This window comes from Lepisma saccharinum, chromosome 2 (assembly GCF_977018435.1).
Source record: "Lepisma saccharinum chromosome 2, izLepSacc3.1, whole genome shotgun sequence".
In the NCBI taxonomy this organism is placed as follows: Eukaryota; Metazoa; Arthropoda; class Insecta; order Zygentoma; family Lepismatidae; genus Lepisma; species Lepisma saccharinum.
The window spans coordinates 2,906,818-2,926,975 of record NC_139230.1 but is presented as its reverse complement, the minus strand read 5'-3'; the positions used below and the strand labels follow the sequence as shown (position 1 = coordinate 2,926,975).

The 20,158-nt window shown below is 37.2% G+C and overlaps 1 protein-coding gene across 2 annotated transcripts in view; it reads right to left on the bottom strand.

The window, feature by feature from the left end:
• Nucleotides 1–20,158, bottom strand: part of LOC145983865 (uncharacterized) — a 70,142-nt gene that overhangs the window by 22,991 nt on the left and 26,993 nt on the right. For both annotated transcript variants that reach the window (XM_083116926.1, XM_083116927.1), the window contains exons 3-4: nucleotides 14,738–14,899; nucleotides 9,611–9,695 (exon numbers count right to left, since the gene is read on the bottom strand). In XM_083116926.1, the coding sequence (XP_082973052.1) occupies nucleotides 9,611–9,695; nucleotides 14,738–14,899 (247 nt within the window). The remainder of the gene's footprint in view (nucleotides 1–9,610; nucleotides 9,696–14,737; nucleotides 14,900–20,158) is intronic.

The following is a 20,158-nucleotide window of genomic DNA, read 5'->3' as shown; positions in this document are numbered from 1 at the left end:
ATGTAGCTAAGATATAGTGCATACAGATTACCTTCCTTCAGCTATATCATTAATTTATTTGTTAACAATTCTAATTTCAGATAGTGTGAATTAGGAAGGGTTATAATTAGACCTTGGATTTTAGGTTTTTAACCTATTTCTTCCTTTACAGGTATGTAAGAAATAATAAGTTATGTCAGCGTTTCGTTAAAAAACTCAACAACTGATGAAGTTTTATAGTGCCTAAAAACCTATTTTGCTTGTTAGAACCTATTTTAGGTTTATGTGCCGAAATCGAACTCTTTTTTAGATTTTTATATATTTTTAAAGGTTTTACAGACTTTTTATGTCACACAGAGGCATTTGCTTTGTTTGGTCACGAGAAAATTCAATGACGAACGTGTTTGAAATGTACTCTCTGTTGATTTCCCTTCCTCCAAGTCTACGGTGATTTTTCAAAGCTCTAAACAAAGCAAAATGTCTGGTGCCACTGTTACCTGTACAATCCAAAGTGGTCTGATCTGTGTGGTCTTGCTCACTTTCGCGTCACTTCCGTGCTTTGTGGAATTCACACCTTGCAAACTAACATTTCAGCATTGAAGTTTGCACCACTGACTATGTTTTTGTTGAAATATTATTTTCAGCATACAAGATTAAATTCATTTTTCGGGTTATGTGCGACTTACTCACTTAATAAACAATAAATAAAATAAAATACTTATTATTTTTACTTACGTTCAGTGAGTATGTGTTGAGTAATTGACAACGTTTCAGGGACCACTGTCCCCTTCTTCAGGTCGGTTTATCAGCTTCACGGTTACCCACGAAGCTTCGTCAATAGCAATGGTAAGGATTAGGTTTACATGGATAGGATAAAATATTGGGATTCCATTACAACTGACCTGTACTTTTTAAAAAAAAAAACACTATGTAAAATGTCCTCCTATTAAAATCTATTAAAACCCCACTGTTACACTTATTAAAAAAGAATCCCTCCGGCCTTTTGCGAATCACATGTTAACAGTCAATGTATTCCTTGCGAATGCATGAGGTTGTGAGCGAGTTAGATCTCCCCCCTCTCTTTTTCCCCTCTGCATTACGTCATTCAAAAGTGAAATCGCGTACAACTCAAGCTTCGCGCTCTACGTCTGGGGTAACCTTGAATCTAATTTCCTCATATTCCCGCTTTTCCCATTTTTTCAGCATTCCTATCCAGAGTTCGTCAATGTTACAGTCTTCCCTATTAAGTTTATTTTCTCTATTCCTACATATAAATGATGCCTCATATACATTTCTTCTAAGTAGTTTATCTTCCTCTCTAAGGACTTCCCGATCCTCAATTTCATGTTCTTCTTCCAAGATGTGCTCAGATAACCCAGTTCTGGGATTCCTTTCCCTGATATCCTTATCATGTTTTTTGCATTGGCATTTAATTTTATATATCCCTTTCTTCCCTTCTTCATTTTCTTCCTTTTCCCCTCCTTCTTTCTTATAATTCGTGAAGTATTTCTCCAAGCTCCTGGGTGCTTTCATCCCACATTTAATGCCAAATTATTTCAATTTTATTTCTATCTTCTCAGACACTCCCCTAAAATAGGGAATAGCCACGTACTTATATTTCATTATCCCTTCATTTTTGTTACTAACGTTACTATTTTCCTTACTTTCTTCCTTAAAACATATCCTTCTAGCTTTGTGTAAATTCTTCCTCATTTCCTCATTTTTATACCCATTCTTTCTACTTACGTTATAGATCCAATCTATTTCCTTTTTCAAACTCTCTTTACTGTTGCATAATCTAATAGCACGTATGAAGAAGTTTACGAAGACATTATATTTAATCCTACTGGCATGGGTGGATTCCTTATTGATGTACATTTTTCCTGCTAAGGGCTTGTGGAAAACAAACGCCTGTTCCTATTTCCATGCCTATTTTGCGAATCTCTAAGTCTAGGAAGCTAATTTTATTATCCTTCATATTTTCCCTAGTAAATTTGATTCTTGCTTCTTGATCCCCTAGATTTTTATATAGACTGTCGAAACTGCCTTCCTTCCCGATAACTAAAATGTCATCCACATACCTCCCGTAAAATTTGACCTTACTCTCTAATGTGCTCAATGCTGCGTTCTCAATGAAGTTAATAAAAATGCTTGATATTATCCATGACATAGGGTTCCCCATGGCTAGTCCTTCTTTTTGCATATTTTTTTTTCGTTACAATAGAAATAATTATACCCTGCAACTATATTAAACCATCTGACGTATTCCCAAGCAGTTATCACATCAATTCCATTACCCATAAGCCACCTATGTAAACAAGGGGCGGCTTTTTCTCTTGGCACACTGGGCACTGGGGTGCAGATTAACTATGTCAAAGCTAGCGATCTTATCTTCTTTATCAATCTCAATATTTTCGATTTCCCTTTTTACTTCCACTGCATTCAGAACACTATAAGTCATGTTTTTCTTTACTTTTCTAATTCTCCCAACAAGAATTTTTGCTAAGCTGTATCCCGGGTGTGAGTACGTCGGTATGATTGGCCTTAGTGGAACTCCTTTCTTGTGCATTTTGGGTATTCCAAATGCCACTGGAATAGTCCCCTTTTTGCATTCCTCGATTAGTCTCTTTTCCTCAGTCCTACTTAATGTTATGCTAATTTCTATTTCCTTTTTTGTATCCCTTCTTATTTTGTTGATAGGGTCTTTATGTACCTCCTTATAGTCAGTATTTAAAAATCTATTTTCATAGATTTTAATAGGAGGACATTTTACATAGTGTTTTTTTAAAAAAAGAACAGGTCAGTTGTAATGGAATCCCAATATTTTATCCTATCCATGTAAACCTAATCCTTGCCATTGCTATTGACGAAGCTTCGTGGGCAACCAATAAACCGACCTGAAGAAGGAGACAGTGGTCCCTGAAACGTTGTCAATTACTCAACACATACTCGCTGAATGTAAGTAAAAATAATAAGTATTTTATTTTATTTATATAAGATTATCCTCACACAGAAAATTGCGGAGTTTGACGGTGGATAACATGAAAAAAGATTGTTGCCTAACTATACGGTGAAGAGTGAATTTTAATAGCAAATTTCCAATGGTAAGTTCTGCCATCGCCGTAGGGTTCGGCAACACACATAATGTTATGCAAGATAGTGCGTATATCAGGATATAGGTGACTATATACACCTAATCAGCATTTTTCAGGAATTTTTGAACTATTTTAAGTTTTTTTGAACCTACTTCAGGATTTTTCAAGCCTAATGTTAAGATTTTTAGGATCTATTTTAGGAACCTAAAAGTATGCTTTTTAGAACATAAAAATCCGAGGTCTAGTTATAATACATTGATTCTTATGGTAACAATTTTATATTTTTTTACTCTGTACAGTAAATATATATTACAGAAAAGCTAACTCCTGTTGGTGCAGGCGAGACACAACAGCAACAATATTAGTAATGGTTGGTTACCTCATAATTCGCTGAACATTAGTAACAAAGGTTCTACATGAGCATGCAATGTTAATTGGACATTATTCATTGTCTAGTGCCTGTACCTACACTTATTCTAAAGAGCACCTGAAGATGAGAGAAGAGGTGCTCTCTCAAAACATAGTGTTAGAATAAGTATAGGTACAGGTACATTCTGAAAACTAGTCGGAGGAGACAAATGTCTTTTCCTGAAGAGCAATTTGAGAGTGACCAAGTTTCAAAATCTTATAAAAGGAACAAACCGACAAAGTTAAAATTGAATATTTGATAGGTGAATCCTAAAAGGGACAAATCTATGATGACTTCATCTACTCAGACATCTGAATCTAGTCATGAACAGTGAAATTTTGGACAGACATCATATACTGCTAATCGTCAATTTAATCTTGGCAATAATGATAACGGAAGTGAAAACAAATCATTTAGGAGATTTAAATGAATTGGAAATACTCCAGTACATTCCAGTAACTTCGCAAACACGTTTAGTAATAGAACCACTGTAAGAGGAAGATCTTTTGTCAGAACCATGTGTAGTGAGTATTAGTCTACTTATGCACCACCTGGTCAAGGTGAGACTTATGATGCTAATTCTTATGTGCCGTGAACAATGAGTATTGAGACCTGAGTACAGTAATAATTTTAATACACAATATCCTGCTCAAGGAGTAGCAGCTTCATCGAAATGGCAAACTTATCACACATCCAGACTAGATCTCAAGCACTGGCGTATGCAGAATTTTTTTTCTGGAAGAGGCTGGAATTATATACTAATGGTGGTTATTACATAGCTGCTTTCTAGGGGAGCAGCATACACATCAACAACTTTTCACTCTCAAAAATGACAATTGGGGGTAATTTCAAGGGGTCTGGATTTTCAACTCTGGATTTTTCTAGGGTCCTTCACTGCTTTTATTTGAAAATGTTGATTTTTTCAAAATTTCAGAGGGGACTGTAGCTTATGCACAGTTCTCCTTCAGTACAACAGGAAAAGGTAGGTGAAGCAAACATGTGTACCACACTCACCCAACCTGGTGTCGACAGGCTGTATTCTGGCCAACAATGAAGATGGTGGAAATGCTGGGGCGGCGATGAAGATGACAGCGAGCCTGTGGCAAATGGTTAAGACACCCCCAGGATACAGCATGGGTCATCAGTCGATATCGCTTGCAAACCACAATCTCCGGTGGTGCAGGGACTCTCCTGCAACTATCTCTCGTTTGATATTGCCTCCGTTAAGTTGGTCTGCATTTTGTGCTGCTACGTGACTGCTCTTTTGAAAAACCCAAGGTACTTATCCAACTAACCACATGCCATTTTCTTCATGAGCTTGCAGCGATGTCGGCAGGTCTTCCCTGTCTCAATCAGGAAAAACAATCTGGTAGTTGCAAGCTCAATTCTGTCCAGCCAAAGGAATTTTGTTACCATAACAGCCTTGATTGGGTTAGCCTGCTTGCCTTTTCAAATTATCTTTAACTTTTAATTTTGATTCTTCTTCACCCTTTCCACAATAATATGTATGTCGTTAGAGCCAGAGTGGTCCAGTTAGCAGGGCATGTGAATGCCATGCAGGAGACCTGGGTTCAATTGCCAGTGCGAATGATTCCAGGTGGGAATTTTTCCAGCAACATCCTGCATGGAGTGGCTCTGTGGTACACCCAGTCCCTAATAAATGAGTACCTGGGAGGAAGGGCAACCTTGGGGGGTAAAGGTGGCCAGAGCATTGTGCTAATCACACCACCTCCACAAATGGGCAAGATTGTGAATGTTTGGGGCCCTACTTCCACATCCCCCCAATATGCCTTCATGGCATGTTGTAATGATTGATCGATTGATTAATTAATTGCTTTATTTTACTTCACTTTTTGTGCCACTTTTGGCTAATTTGCGAAGATGGGGAGGAGTGATGATATGATGAAATTGATGAACGGACACTCACAAACATCCATGCCCAGGCCGGGATTCGAACCCGGGACCCCTGGCATCATAGCACAATGTGCTAACCACTCCACCACAGAGGCTGGGCCTATAATGAAAGTTCTTTGGCAAGAAATTCTAGTGAGCCGATTAGCTGGCAATTGCCATTTTACTCAGTAGTATGTGACTGTTCTCTATCACAGCACAAATCAATGTTTCTTATGCTTTCATTGTAAATTTAAAATATCTCATCCATATCTCTGTTTTAAACTTAAAATGTGATTGTTTGATTAATGTACAATGTTAAATATAAATAACTTTTTTATCTTTAATAAGTTGTATAATGTATGTGTGTTTGGCAACATTGATGTTAGCATGATAACAAAAAAATAAGAGTTTTGTGATATAGTGATAACATGTATTTATCAAAACATGATTTTCTGAATTTTCTCTCCTAAAATATCCAGGTAATTGTAGTGATATTTTGCACCTACAGAAGTTAGCTTCACATGTGCTAATTAGTGGAATATTTTTCCTTATTAAAGAATTAAATTAGGATAACAGCACAAGTACTCAAGTTCATAGCACAAGTAGGAGATATTAAAAATAACCTTATTGCCTCATTCCCTTTCATAAAGCTTATGGGGTTCTATGGGCTTGCCCAGATGTAATGGTAAGCCATACGGAGGGAAAGATCCCAGTTGTTTTGCAGCTTCCATATTTCTCATGGGGGATTTGTTTACTCTACTACAATCTACAGGGTGTTTCTGGGCTGATGATACAAACTTTCAGGGATGATGGAGAAGGGCACATAAATCAATTTCAGATAAGGAACCCTGGTCCGGAAACAACTTAGTCGAAAGTTATAAGCCAAACTCAGTGTATGAAGATGTAATACTTTTATTACCTGCACGAGTTTCACAAGCTGCTACATTCACAACAGTTGTTCAAAGTGGCATCCCCCAGCTTCGCTGCAGGCATGACATCGTCGCACAAAGTTCTGGCATACCCGTTGGAACAACCCCGGGGTCGTTCAAACAATGTCACAGGCAGCGAGAATTCTTGCCAGAAGATCCTCTCCAGTCTACTACAGGTGTCTCGTACGCAAGACTTTTCACATGACCCCACAAGAAGAAATCAAGTGGGGTCAGATCAGGTGACCGAGCTGGCTACGGAACAGCTTGTGAAACTTGTGGAGGTAATAAAAGTATTACATCTTCATACACCGATATTCGCTTATAACTTTCGACTAAGTCTTTCCGGACCAGGGTTCCTTATCTCAAATTGATACATGTGCCCTTCTCCATCATCCCTGAAAGTTTGTATCATCAGCCCGGAAACACCCTGTATAATGCCATCCTAGATTTTTCTCTCTGTCTAATTTTTTGTAAGAAGGAGGGAGAGGTGTTTTATTCGATACACCTTTCTAATGAAATTCCACCACCCTATTGCCCCTGTTCTCGATTGAACATACTCTACCTAAGGAAAGTTAATAGAGGAGCAGTCAAAACCCAAGTGAAGTGGGATATTAACTGCTCATCAATGCTGTAAACGTTTTTTTTTTGACCCGTGGATCGACAGCCCTTGCCATTACAAAACTATGTAAAAGCGAAGAGTGAGAATCAGTTTCTTAAATTGGGACATATCAGCTACTGGATTAAAACAAACAGAAAATATTGCCCTTTTTGTAATTTCTTATTCTGTTGTTTTACATTACTTTTATAGACAGGTTCAAAATCAGAATGAATGATAAAATGGTGATGGGCAAGCACCCTGACCACTCCACCATGGAGGCATCTCTTGCTCTTCCAGGTTGAGAGTCAGGCGTGGGTGCCGAGCAAACACTGGAAACACCAAGTATTGCATTGGCAAGGTTGTACAGTCACGGACACTGCCGGCTTGTAATGAATACATTGACTTCCAATGGAATAGTTACAAGCCGGCAGTGTCCATGACTGTACATCAGATAGGTTGGATTGACACACCTAAGCCCACATGAAAAGTTAGTTTCAACACTTCTATTCCTTAAAACTTTTATTGTGATTTTTTTGGAGAAAGCACTCATTCAGAACAGTTGCATTCAAACTGTGAATATCTGTTAGAATATTAAGGATAGACTACATTTTCCTCAATCCTTATAGGATTCAATTGCTGTATAAGGTATACAATATAGTGACCGACTCTCCGGTTCTCCATGATATCTGTAACATAGAAAATTAATGATGTGTTGACAATTTATGACTGAAAAATATCAGCTGAGGGTTGCTTTTCTTTTAGCATGTTCATTCCTTCACTCAAAGATGAGATAACCAAAAGGGATGTTCAAATTTTCCATGCAGAAGAAAGTGTTAGTTGGGGATGATAGCATGAACTAGGGAACTGTTATGACAAAAATACCTAGTGTTTGAGGCTCTTAACAGAACCAGGGCATTACATACTTCAGTAATTTGTCATAGCTTTCTTTCTTGGCATTTGCTATGTTGCATATGGTTCATATTTATCAATAGGTTATGACTCCAAATAATGTACATATGTAACACGCAAGAACAAACAGAATCACATTCATCACAATCCCATACTCATTAAATTGGTTAATATTGAAGTTTCTCATATCCTGATGAGATGTATTTAGTGCAGTGGGAAATATTAAAAGTTGCAATAGTTACAAACAAAGAAGCAGTAAATAATGGTCTATCATCAACATGAAGAGACAAAAAGTGTCATTCACTACAAAATAACACTCAAAATGAAATTAAACATAATGAAAGTGGAAAAATAAATAATAAAAACACTGACAATAAAATACAGAATGCAATGTTAACTGGATATTATCCATTGTCTAGTGCTTTAAACTATGCTCATTCTAACACTATATTTTGAGAGAGATGAAACGTAGTGTTAGAGTAAGTATGCTTAAAAGACTAGACAATGGATAATTCCAAGTAACAATGAATGCTAATGTAGAACCATTGTCACTAACATTCAGAGAATTAATAAAATATTTATAGTAAAAAATTGTTCCATGTTCAGACAGTTGCAGGAAAAGTGTATTTAACTGAAAATGTATTGAAACTGCTAGCAAGTAGGCTGTTCAGGTTTCTAAAAAATTAATTTTAGATAGACAGGTTTGTCTAAAATTAAGTTCTATGTAACCACACACACACTGTGTGTTTGTTTATTACTTTCGTGATTGTTGATTATCCTTATGAATAAATGGTAGATTTATAAGCACTAAAATCCCCTAAAATGAGCAAGTGAATAGACTATGAAAATAAGCACTTAAAAAAACATTTTAAAATATGAAAAGGACTAAAATAGCTGTTATTCTAGCTTTCACCTTAACTGCAATCTTAATCATGTATATTGACAATCAAATTGATCATTAGATATTGTTCTAGTGTTCAACTCTTCTAGTATCCATAACAATGTTCTTATTTTGAATAAAGTATTTCTACTTCACAAGAAATATTTAAAGGAAGTAAGTTCACTTGGACTTAGTGTTACTTCTCGTTCTCCCTACATCAAAACATTAAACTCCCACATGGCATTCTAATCTGGATTGCGCTGTAGCATCTGCTGGAATTTTGTAGAGACTGCTTCACCAGTTGGATTGACAGCTGGCTTAAAGAGTTCTGACAACTCTCCTTTCAATTTCTCGGTCTCTCATTCACTACTAATGATTACTTTCTTTTCTCTAAAGCAGCGATTTCAACTGACAAAATGGCATTTGATGTTTGCCAGGTGAGTGTGCACAATTAAATTGGATATTACAGTTTCAGTTACAAAGAGCCAAGTCACAAATAAAAGCAAGAGTAAGCAAGCAAAAAAAGCAAAAAACAGCCATTTTTAGGCAGGATTATGTAAAACAGGCACTCACTCCCCAAACAGGTATTTATATGCACTATAATTTGACTGACCAATAGATTTGTTTGACTTATTTCGCTTTTCTGCCCCTTTTGTCTAATTCCAAAGATGGGGATGAATGGCGATAAGATGAAATGGATGAAGGGATTAATAACAAACACACATGGACAGAACACAAGCCTCCACAGAGGATTACACTGGCTGCGAGCCCCGATGCCAGAGCCTCGTGAGTCTCCAAAATACACCCCCCTTACACCTCCTAGGCACTTGAGAAGAATTAATTTAAAACAGTACAGTCTTACTAAAAATAATAGAAAAAAAATATCTCTAGTAATGAATATTAACTGTAAATTCTTACCCTCTAGAGTACAAAGAATCCTTTCTGCTGACATCCCCAGTAACTGGTCAACACACATCTGTTTTAAGTCAGAAGTACCCAAATCCTGGAACAAATATTTAAATACTTAAATTAACATTTATTTAAATTTTGTACAGTCAGTAAAAGATAAAACACTTTTCATGAACAACTATATTAATAAATAATACAAAGATTTCAATATAAAATTTTACACATTTAAGAATTAACTGGTGCATCTAATTGTAGGTAATGGTAATAATTGCCTGTGTTATGCACGAAGTGCCTCCCTGATGGCATAGTGGTCATGCTGTCACTTTGTGATCAAGTGATCCCAGGTCCGATACCTAGTGGAGACACACAGTGGTTCGGATCCAACTTTAAAACAGTAAGTACAGTCTCATTTAGCCTATTTGTGCATAAAGTGGACTTAAAACAAAAAACTCAATTACGCATGACAAGTACTACTGTTATGGAACACTTGGCATTATTTTTGCTAACTTGCTTAGCGAAGCTCTGATACAAATATAGACCTCATCACCCAATTTCCAACTACATTTTTCTTTTCTCATTCATTAAAGTTCCAGCATTTCTGGAAGACATGAGAATCAGAGGCCACATGCACAAACGTAGTGGTTGAAATCCAACAAATATTTTAGAGGAGCAGTGAATAACATAACCAACAAAGAACATAATGAAAACTACATACAACATCCTGTTCAAGAATGAAAATAGTGATGTATAAATTCTTCATAGTGTGTGTTAACAGAATTTAAGATGTAAGACTGAATGGAAGAAAGTTTTCGGCCTTCAATTATGTCAATCAAATGAACATTGCTGAGTTTCTGGCAGGGCCATAGCTAGAGGGGCCTAAGGTGAACATTACACACATTGTCAGCCATTTGCCCACCCACAAATTTACAATTATTGCACACCAATGCACAGGGTCAGTCAGTGAATCAGGGGAATTGGCAAGAGTATTTTCTACTTTTAGCATGAGCAGGGAAGGGGTATGATACTTCCAGGTGGAGTGGCCTTGAATAGCATTCAGTTTGAAATGAAGTTGTGGACTGGTACACAGCATGCAATCGCAGTAAAAGCATTTTATAAGAACAATGATAGCTATGCTGCCCACTGTGAATTTCACAAGAAATTCGGGATTCATCATCGAAACAGTAAAGTGCTGTCAGCTCATGCCATAGAAACGTGGGCAAACAACTTCAAAGAGACCAGCTCAAGAAGAAAGGTGGCAGTGTTAAAACTGTATGCACCTCACAGATGTTTGAATTTGAATTTAAACTTTTGGGTGCGTCAGCACATAGGCTATTTTGCACACGTGACTTATACAGGGTCCAGTTCCTTACCAGAACTAAAATAACATAACTGTAATGTCATGTCGTAAAATATTAAAATATTCTGACCAGCTAAAAGCTGAGGCTGTTTAGAGGCACTCAGCACACATAACGACAAAACACAGGACAACACACAAAATTATACTGGCTATAGGGCCAGTCGCCAGAGCCTTGTTTGTCTGCAAAATGCAGTTCAGGGTGTACTATGTGGAAGGTCACCCCTTACACCCCACACCTCACAGATGTGTTACGTAGGACCATGATTAGTGTTTGCGATAGGCTTGCTGAGTATGTGTGCAGCATAATGGAGGGCATGTTGAGGATAAAATATTTTTAAGTAACATTTTCAGTGGAATGATGTGTTGTGTTTCATTTCTGCAAATACTAAGTTATGTACTTCCTAATAAATGTAACTGTATCATGAATCCATAATATTTAACTTTGTGTTAAGACTTAAAAACCACCCAATTCACTGGTGGACCCTGTATATACTGGACATAATCTCACCCTGGAAAAAATAGTCACCCACCCACCTCTAGAATCCTGACTATGGCACTGGGTTCTGAAGAGAAAAATCAAACTGAGTTGAAGGAGAATCACTCAAAGTATGCATCAAAAACATTTACAGAGATCTAGTATAATAATATATTGCTACAAAACCTTATACTCAGTAAATATCATACTTCTGTGTTCCCCTAACCAAAAAAGAACACCTGATCCTTCATTCTTGATGTAAAAGAAGAACCACTGTGCAAACTTCTTACAAACTGCTCAATGATGTTACTGATGAGAAACACAATTTAAAACACATCAATGTTTGTGCGTTTCTTTCACCAGTACATGGAAAACACGCACTTAACAGAAATTTCTGGTATTGTGCAAAATATTTCAATTCGAATTTCACCTATACTCCTGAGAAATTTCTCTCTTTGTGCAGGGGTCCTGAGTTTGAATCCCAACCTGGGCATGAGTATTCTTTATGAGTGTCCCTTCATCAATTTCATTTCATCACTCATCATCATGTTTGCAATTAGCTAAATGTGGCAGAAAAGAAAAGCAAAGCAAAATATACCAAATCAAACAATGAATCATCTGAAGTAAGACTTGAAGATTTCCTGGCAACGAATGATGAATAGATTCTCTCGGGCTATTGACCAGGTGAGTTGTAGAAAATATTCCACGCTTTCAAGAGCTAACGTCACTCTCATCTTCAGGGTAGAAGTGCAGTTCTGAGCGTCAACCCGGTGTATATATGTTTGTGGAGGGGGGATCCTGGTGAAGATGGCGGACCAATTGGGTGGCATGTCTGCTGCATGCATGCTACTGGTTAACTAACACTAACCAAGCTGGGTTTAGTTCAAGCCCCGTGTCGCGATTAAGATTATTTTTTTCTTCATGAATGGCTACTGCTTCCCAGTAGTTTGAAGTTTTCGCTATGATTTCTGTATTGCTGAAATGTGGTCTATGTCCCTCATTGATTGAATGTTCTGCTAAACCCGACTTTTCAGGATGGAAATACTTGATGTTGCTTTGGTGTTCTTTACAGTGTGTCGTACCCATCTGCCCAATGTATGCTTTCCTACATTTGATGATGATAAGGTAGAGACTCCTGGTGTTTTGAGTCCTTGGGGTTGTGTAGTAGGCTTCTGATCTTTGGCGGTGGTTTGTGAATGGCTTTTATGTTATGTTCCTTGAGAATATCCAGTTTATAACGCCGGAGAGATTTCCAGTGTAAGGCAGGATGGCTATCTTCTGGTTAGCTTTGTCTGGATTCTCTGGAGTGTCTGGATTCCCTGGTGTGTGTGGATTCCCCAATATGTCCAGATTCCTCGATGTGTCTGGATTCCCTGATGTGCTGGTCTTCTTGGACAGTACTCGTTTTAATAGTTTGTTGATGTTGTGTTTCAAGTACCCGTTCTGTTTCAAAGCCGTGTGAAGATGCTTTATTTCTTCAGATAGATGCTCCGCGTCACTGATGGAGTCCCATCATCTCTTTGTGTTGTTCAAATTTGTCTCCAGGTAGAGAAAGCAAGGTTCAGTGTTTCAAATCTCATACAAACTTCTCTCTTTTCAATTTGAGGAAGATGAATTGTAAATATCTCACAACATTCATAATTCTACTCATGATTTTCTTTTTGATTGTGTATTAAATAATGGGACTTATAGTTGCTGACTTCATGAAACATGGGGGAACGTAACCTTTCACAGCACTTTATTCCATTTACTAGGAGGACATGTCTCAAAGTTGTCCACTCTCTGTTGGCTCTCAAGTGATATGTTGCCAAATTTACAAATTCGTGACATTGATTTTTTTCAGGGGTAGACAAATAAGAATTTGCAAAGTGTACATTCTATGTTACTGACTCAAAAGAACTTCTCAAATTCACTATATTAATATCTCACATTGTATAGAATTCAAACATATATATTCAAGTGCAAAATTCAATTACTCTGTGTGTTTGTTCTGAATGGTTTTCTGTGTATTTCCTGATAAGAGGGACATTTTTAATATGCTTTACTTACAATACTGAAAAGAAAAGTTATTTGGAGCTTCTGACACTCCTAGCTGTCACTATTTTTGAAAGCAGTGATTAAAATTGCCATTCTTCAGATATTCAATAAAAATACTTATTGCTTAAGTCACATATAGTCAGGATGGTGCAGGCAATCCTATCTAAAATTATGTAACAAATAGTGATTTTGGTGCTTTTATGTATGTTCTTGAGCTAATTTGCTGCCTCAGTTCATTCAACATGGGATAAAAATTAGGCAGCAACTTCACTTACTAATACATTACAATTTCCTTGTGCTCTGCTAGCAACCAACATGACTGCTATTTTTATGCACAAACCCTTACATAGCCGGCCCTTACGGCAGAGTGGTTAGGACATTGTGCTACGATGCTATGGGTCTCGGCTTAGAATCCCAGCCTGGGCATGGATGTTCATCATATCATCGCTCATTCCCATTTTCGCAATTAGCCAAAGGTGGCAGAAAGGTGAAGTAAAATAAACCAACTCAATCAACTGAACTCGAACCCTTATATACTTTAGCCATGTGAAACTAGAGCAGATACACAATGGTCATTCCCTCACTTCACTTTTAATATTGCTAACTTACATAATACCGGGTGTTACTTGAGGGGTTACAAATATTTATTGCACGTAAAGTATTGAACGTACGTTAATGAAACCAGTCCAGACCGAACAACGAACTCGCACAGTTTTTTTTTGTACACCTACAAATGTTCATTGTATGCACCATGGGTGACACGGCATACATCAACACAATAGTCTACTTCTTGCAACACTCATATCAACATGGGCCTGTCCATAGTGTCTATCACTGCGATGATACGTTTCCTTCGAGCTGCGATATCATGAGGCATTAGCGAGATGAATACCATGTCTTTGATGAAACCCCACAAAAAGAAGTCACACGGTGTAAGGTCCCGTGATCTTCGGGACCAAACATTACACAAAACACTGTGAGTGATGTGGGTGATTTGAGTGTCACCTAGCGGCAGGGATATAAACTCTCAGATTAACAAAACAAGCTTGCACAAACTGTTTGTGTTCCTATCGTGTTGATGGATGCCGTGTCACCCGTGGTGCACATATTATTGAACATTCGTGGGTGTTAAAAAAAAAACTGTTTGAGTTTCTCGTTCAGTCTGGACTGGTTTCATTAATGAAAATTCAATACTTTACTTGCAATAAATTTTTGTAACCCCTGAAGTAATTATGAAACACCTGGTGCTACAATGAAAGAAAATTACCTTCAAAACAGGAGGAAGCATGGCTTGAAATTTCTTTCCGTTAATCACAGAAAACATCTGATTAACCATTTCTACTCGGTCATTTATGTAATATGAAATGGGGTGTAATTCCTTTCCAAGGTCCATATCTTCTTTACTACTATCATATTCCTTTTCGGACACCTGGAATTATTGAACACTCTATTAACAAAAAAATTACAAACACTAAATACAGAATATGCAATAATATGGACTATACTGATATGTATTAATAATTAAGTACTAGTGATTTTGATGTAAATCATACATATATTTACTATAAATTTTCATTTCCTTTTTAATATTGTAAATGAAAATACGTAGTCTTAAGAATAATAATTCTTATGTGAGAATTCTTCTCTCTCATATACGTATATTAAAGAGGCAGGAGATTTTATATCTTCTGTAATTTTCATACATAGACAATGAATTAAAAGCATAAATAATTGTAAAACATAAAATGTAATTAGTTTATATAACTTGACAGTATTCCACACCTTCTGAGCAAAGGTCTATCGAAATGTATCTTTACACTGTTGTGATCATGAGGGAGTTCATGTGGTAATGAAGAAATATGAGGATAGTAAAGAAAGTAAGATTAGCTGTGATTTCCAATCACAAAAATACAGAGAGGTGCATGTAAAGAGATTACTGATATCAGTGAAACTAAGGATAGGAACAACGTGACATTTGTAAAGTATTCAAAATATTCCATTTGTAATTTCTTTTCTCTCATCCCATTTATTTCAACTTGTTGCAAGGTTGCTTGTTACATTACTTTAGAGTTCTTTCTTCTTTTCTTTACATCACCGTAAGATTATACAACCCTACTTCAAATATAATAATAATAATAATAAAGGGTGGCTACTCTAGTGCAGATGTAAAATTCAAATATAATTCCAGGTTTTCTGTGTGGAATTTTCTAAATTAAAAGGCAATGAATTTTCATGATAGAGGCACAAGCGTCTCTTAGGTTTAGACAATTACATGTGGTAATGGAAAATGCCACATCTCTTACTGTGTTACGATCAACCAGACTATTTTTGAAAACTATATTGCATCCACTTAAACAATAACTTTAAATATTTAATAAATGCAAACCTTAAGAAATATGTTATGCTGCTTTAGTGGCATATTTACAATTTCAATTTGGGGGAGGGTTAGGCTGGATAACAAAATAACAGTTCTACAGTAGTTATAATGGATAGGAACAAATTCTTTTTACAGAAAGCTGTTACCATGAACAAAGACAACCCACGCACAATTCAGGTTTAGTGTTGAACGCTGTTCAAAAACACACTTTCCCAACATGGTCAAATTGACTTATCAATTTGTATTTGCTCTGTAGTGAGTAGTCTGTGTAGAATGCTGTTACAACACCATGATGTACTAAAAGTAGTGGATGGGACATGTACTTCTCCAAAGGAACTTGGTGCTGAGTGTACTACGGAAGAATGACGTAATTACGAAGCAGAGTTTAAAACGTTCCAGAAGGCAGACATTATGGCAAAAAAGATATTGGTGAATAGCATGAATGATGCTAATTCGGAACTAACCAGCACGTGTGATATGTCTAAGGAAATTTGGGATAACTGATGTCAGTGTATGAGCAAAGTTCAGCACAGCGATTGGATTGATTGTCAGAACAGTTCTTCAACCAATCCAAAGATGCAGTGGAAGATATTGCAACATACGTGTCCAGACTTCAGAGAAATTTCCGTGAAATGAATGTCTTACAAAGTCCAAGGTTCCAGAACTGCTTTTAATGAGTCGAATCATGTCTACCTTACCTATTGAATATTTTGAATTTGAAAGTGTCTGGGAATCAAGTCCAGTGGAAGAGCGTACAGTAGACAGGCTAACTGAATGACTTAGGTTAATTGAAATGAGACTTCCCAACAAGAGTAGTGACACAACAGCTTTTGTGGTGAAAAGTGATGATCCAAAGAAACACAAGAAATGTCCAGAAAAAGCGAAAAAGTGTTGTAAATGTCACAAAGTAGGCCATTTTGCCAAGCAATGCAAGTTGGTGTTAAATAGATCTTCAACCAATGGAAGTGAGTGTGTTCCAGAAGGAGGTGCCTTTGTGAGCTTTGAATCAAACTGTCCTGCTTCGGAAGTTTGGATTGCAGATACTGGAAGCACAGCACATATGACAAACCGGAAGGACTACTTTCTACAGTACCAAAAATTTCCAGCACCAACAGAATTACAGGTGGGAAATAAAGCCATCATATTAGCACATGGCAGTGGTATAGTGAATGTGGAAATGTTGGTCAATGTGATGTGTGGTATGTGCCAAATATCAGTAAGAATTTATTTTCTGTGAACTCCGCTACAAAGATAGGTTTTCTATTCTGTGCAGATGCCATGAAGTGTTTACTAACAAGGAATGGTAAGGTACATGCATGGGAAAGTGTTACTTTAACCGGTTTGTACCAAATGCATATGTGTGTGTTAACCCCCAAAAATCCTGCTGAAGTGTGCTTAGTGTCAGCTTCTGATACATTGCAGCTGTGGCGTGAAAGGTTGGTACACCAAGGTAAGCACCATGTTCGGAAGTTTCTAGACCAGCACGGAATTAAAGTGAAAACTGATGATCAGTTTTGTGAAGGTTGTGTGGTTGGCAAGCAACATCGGAGAGAGAATCCATGCTGACGTGTGTGGACCAATGCAAACAAAATCACTGGGTGGTGCACTGTATTTTGTTTGTTTCAAGGATGACTTTGAGATTGCAATATGTGTTTTTTTCTGAAACAAAAATCGGAAGTTGCTGCAAGACTAAAACAGTTTTTAGCTGAAGTCAGTGTTACAGGTCATGTAGTGAAAGAATTGCTCACTGACTGTGGGAAGGAATTTGATAATGCAGAAGTGAAGGCTTTATTGAAAGGAAAGGGAATCAATTTCAGAACCACCATGCCTTATACACCTGAACAGAATGGAGCTGCAAAATGTGAGAACAGAACATTGGTTGAATCTGGTCGCTCGATGTTGCATTCAAAAGGTCTTCCAGTGAAACATTGGGCTAATGAAGTGAATACTGCAACATATGTTCTGAACAGAACTGGAGCAACAACTGTAGAAAAAAAGACACCATATGAACTTTGGTATGGAAAAGACCTATCAAGTGTAGATCATTTGAAAGTGTTTGGAACAGTGTGTTTTGTTCATGTACCAAAGCAAAAATGACAGAAATGGGACAAAAAGAGCATTAAGGGTCTTCTGATTGGTTACTTGATGAAAAGGATGGTTACCGCATCTAGAAACAGACAACTGACAAAGTGTTTCTCGGTCGTGGTGTTGTCTTTTGCACAGAAACAATTTTGCCAGGAAAAGTGTCTTTTGAAATTGTTTCACCAGAAAAATCAGTAATGTTTAAATCTACTGTGGAAGAACCTGATAGCCCTGGGAATGAATCTGCATACGACGATGGTACAGGAAACAGATGCATCACAGAAGAAGTAACCAGTGTGGCAAGATGGTTATGTGTTGCAGGTAGATTGTTTAGAACTGAGCTCATATAAAGATGCCATGTCATCAGTAAATGCTTCAGATTGGAAATTAGCAATGGAAGATGAAATGCAGTCTTTAGCTAAGAACCAGACTTGGATACTTGTTGAACCTCCAAGCATAATAAAGTTATTGATAATCGATGGGTTCTAAAACTAAAGACCAACGTAGATGGCACTATCTACAGATTTAAAGCAAGAGTGGTAGCAAAGGGTTATCTTCAGAAGAGTGGAATCGATTACAATGAAACTTTTAGTGCAGTGGCTCGATTTGATACTGTACAAACTGTGCTGAGTGTTGCAGCTTGTGAAGGGTTGAAGTTAGCTCAATTTGATGGGAAAACAGCCTTTCTTTATGGTGAATTTGATGAGGAAATCTATATGCATCAACGTGAAGGGTTTGATGATGGGGCATGTTAGGTGTGTAAGCTAAAAAGAAGTCTGTATGAACTGAAACAAGCACCTCATTGCTGGAATAGACGATTTGTGAATTTCATGTCGAAACATGGTTTTACATGCAGCAAAGCTGATCCCAGTACGTTCATTCATAAGAAAAATGGAAAGAAAATGATCGTAGCCATCTATGTGGATGATGGTTTGGTTGCAGACAATGATATTGAAGATATCAACAGTTTCCTTGGAACTGTAAAAGAAAAATTTGAAATAGTGGTTGGGTCATTAGATTGTTTCTTGGGCATACAGATAAGACAAAAAGAAGATGGTTCTATTTTTGTATATATAAAACTATACAAAAAAAAAATCTTAAGAAATTTCGCATGAATGAAGCGAATGCTGTGTCAACACCTGCTGAAGAAGGAAGTGTAAATTCAGGGGAAGTAAACACACCGTAATAGACACTAGTGTACCTTACAGAGAAGCAGTTGGCAGCTTGATGTATCTAGGCCAGATACCTCCTATGCTGTTGGATTACCATCTCAAGCATTGGACAGTTATAGAGTATCTGATTGGCAAGCAGTGAAACGAATTTTCAAATATCTACGAGAAACCACTGCTCATGGGATATGCTGGAATCCTCCAGAAAGCCTTCAGTGATGCAGATTATGGTGGAGATCCAAGAACTAGAGTTCTATGCAAGTATGAAGGTGGAGCTATATCCTGGATGAGCCGGAAACAGAAGTCGGTTGCTCTATCAACAACAGAGGCTGAATTTGTGGCAGCCAGCGAGGGAAAGTGATATGGCTAACAAGACTTTTGAATGAGATTACTCATCCAACAGGAATGCCCACACTGCTAGTGGACAATGCTAGTGATATTAAGTTGGTAAAAAATCCTGAATTTCATAAACGCTCAAAACGTAATGAAGTACGTTACTATTTTGTAAGATAAACATTTCAGGAAAAAGTGTTAAATGTGGAGCATGCTGATGCTAAAAGTCAGGTAGCAGACATTCTCACGAAACCATTAGCAAAAGTTAGGTTTCCAAATTATGTGGCTTAATGGGAGTGGGAAGTGAAAAGTAAAGAGTACTTATGGTTATGTTAAAGTGTTACACAATGTTTTTTGTAAGAAAGGAAGCTTGTGAAAGTTGTTTTTGAGGGGAAGTGTTGAACGCTGTACAAAAACACACTTTCCAAACATGGTCATATTGACTTATCAATTTGTATTTGCTCTGCAGTGAGTACTTTGTGTAGAATGCTCTCAAAAAAATATTTTCGTGTACATCATGTCACGGTCGGTCGCGTTGGACACTAATAAAGTTTTTAATTAACTGTTAGCACATGTTGTTACTCTTTTGGAAACAAATTTCTGAAATATCTGCGCTCAGGTTCAACATTTAGTTTAATACCTGGTGGTTGACAATTCCAGTCAGAAGACATCCAATATAAATAACAAAACGTTACATACTAGCATGTGTGTGCATTCCAGTACAGCA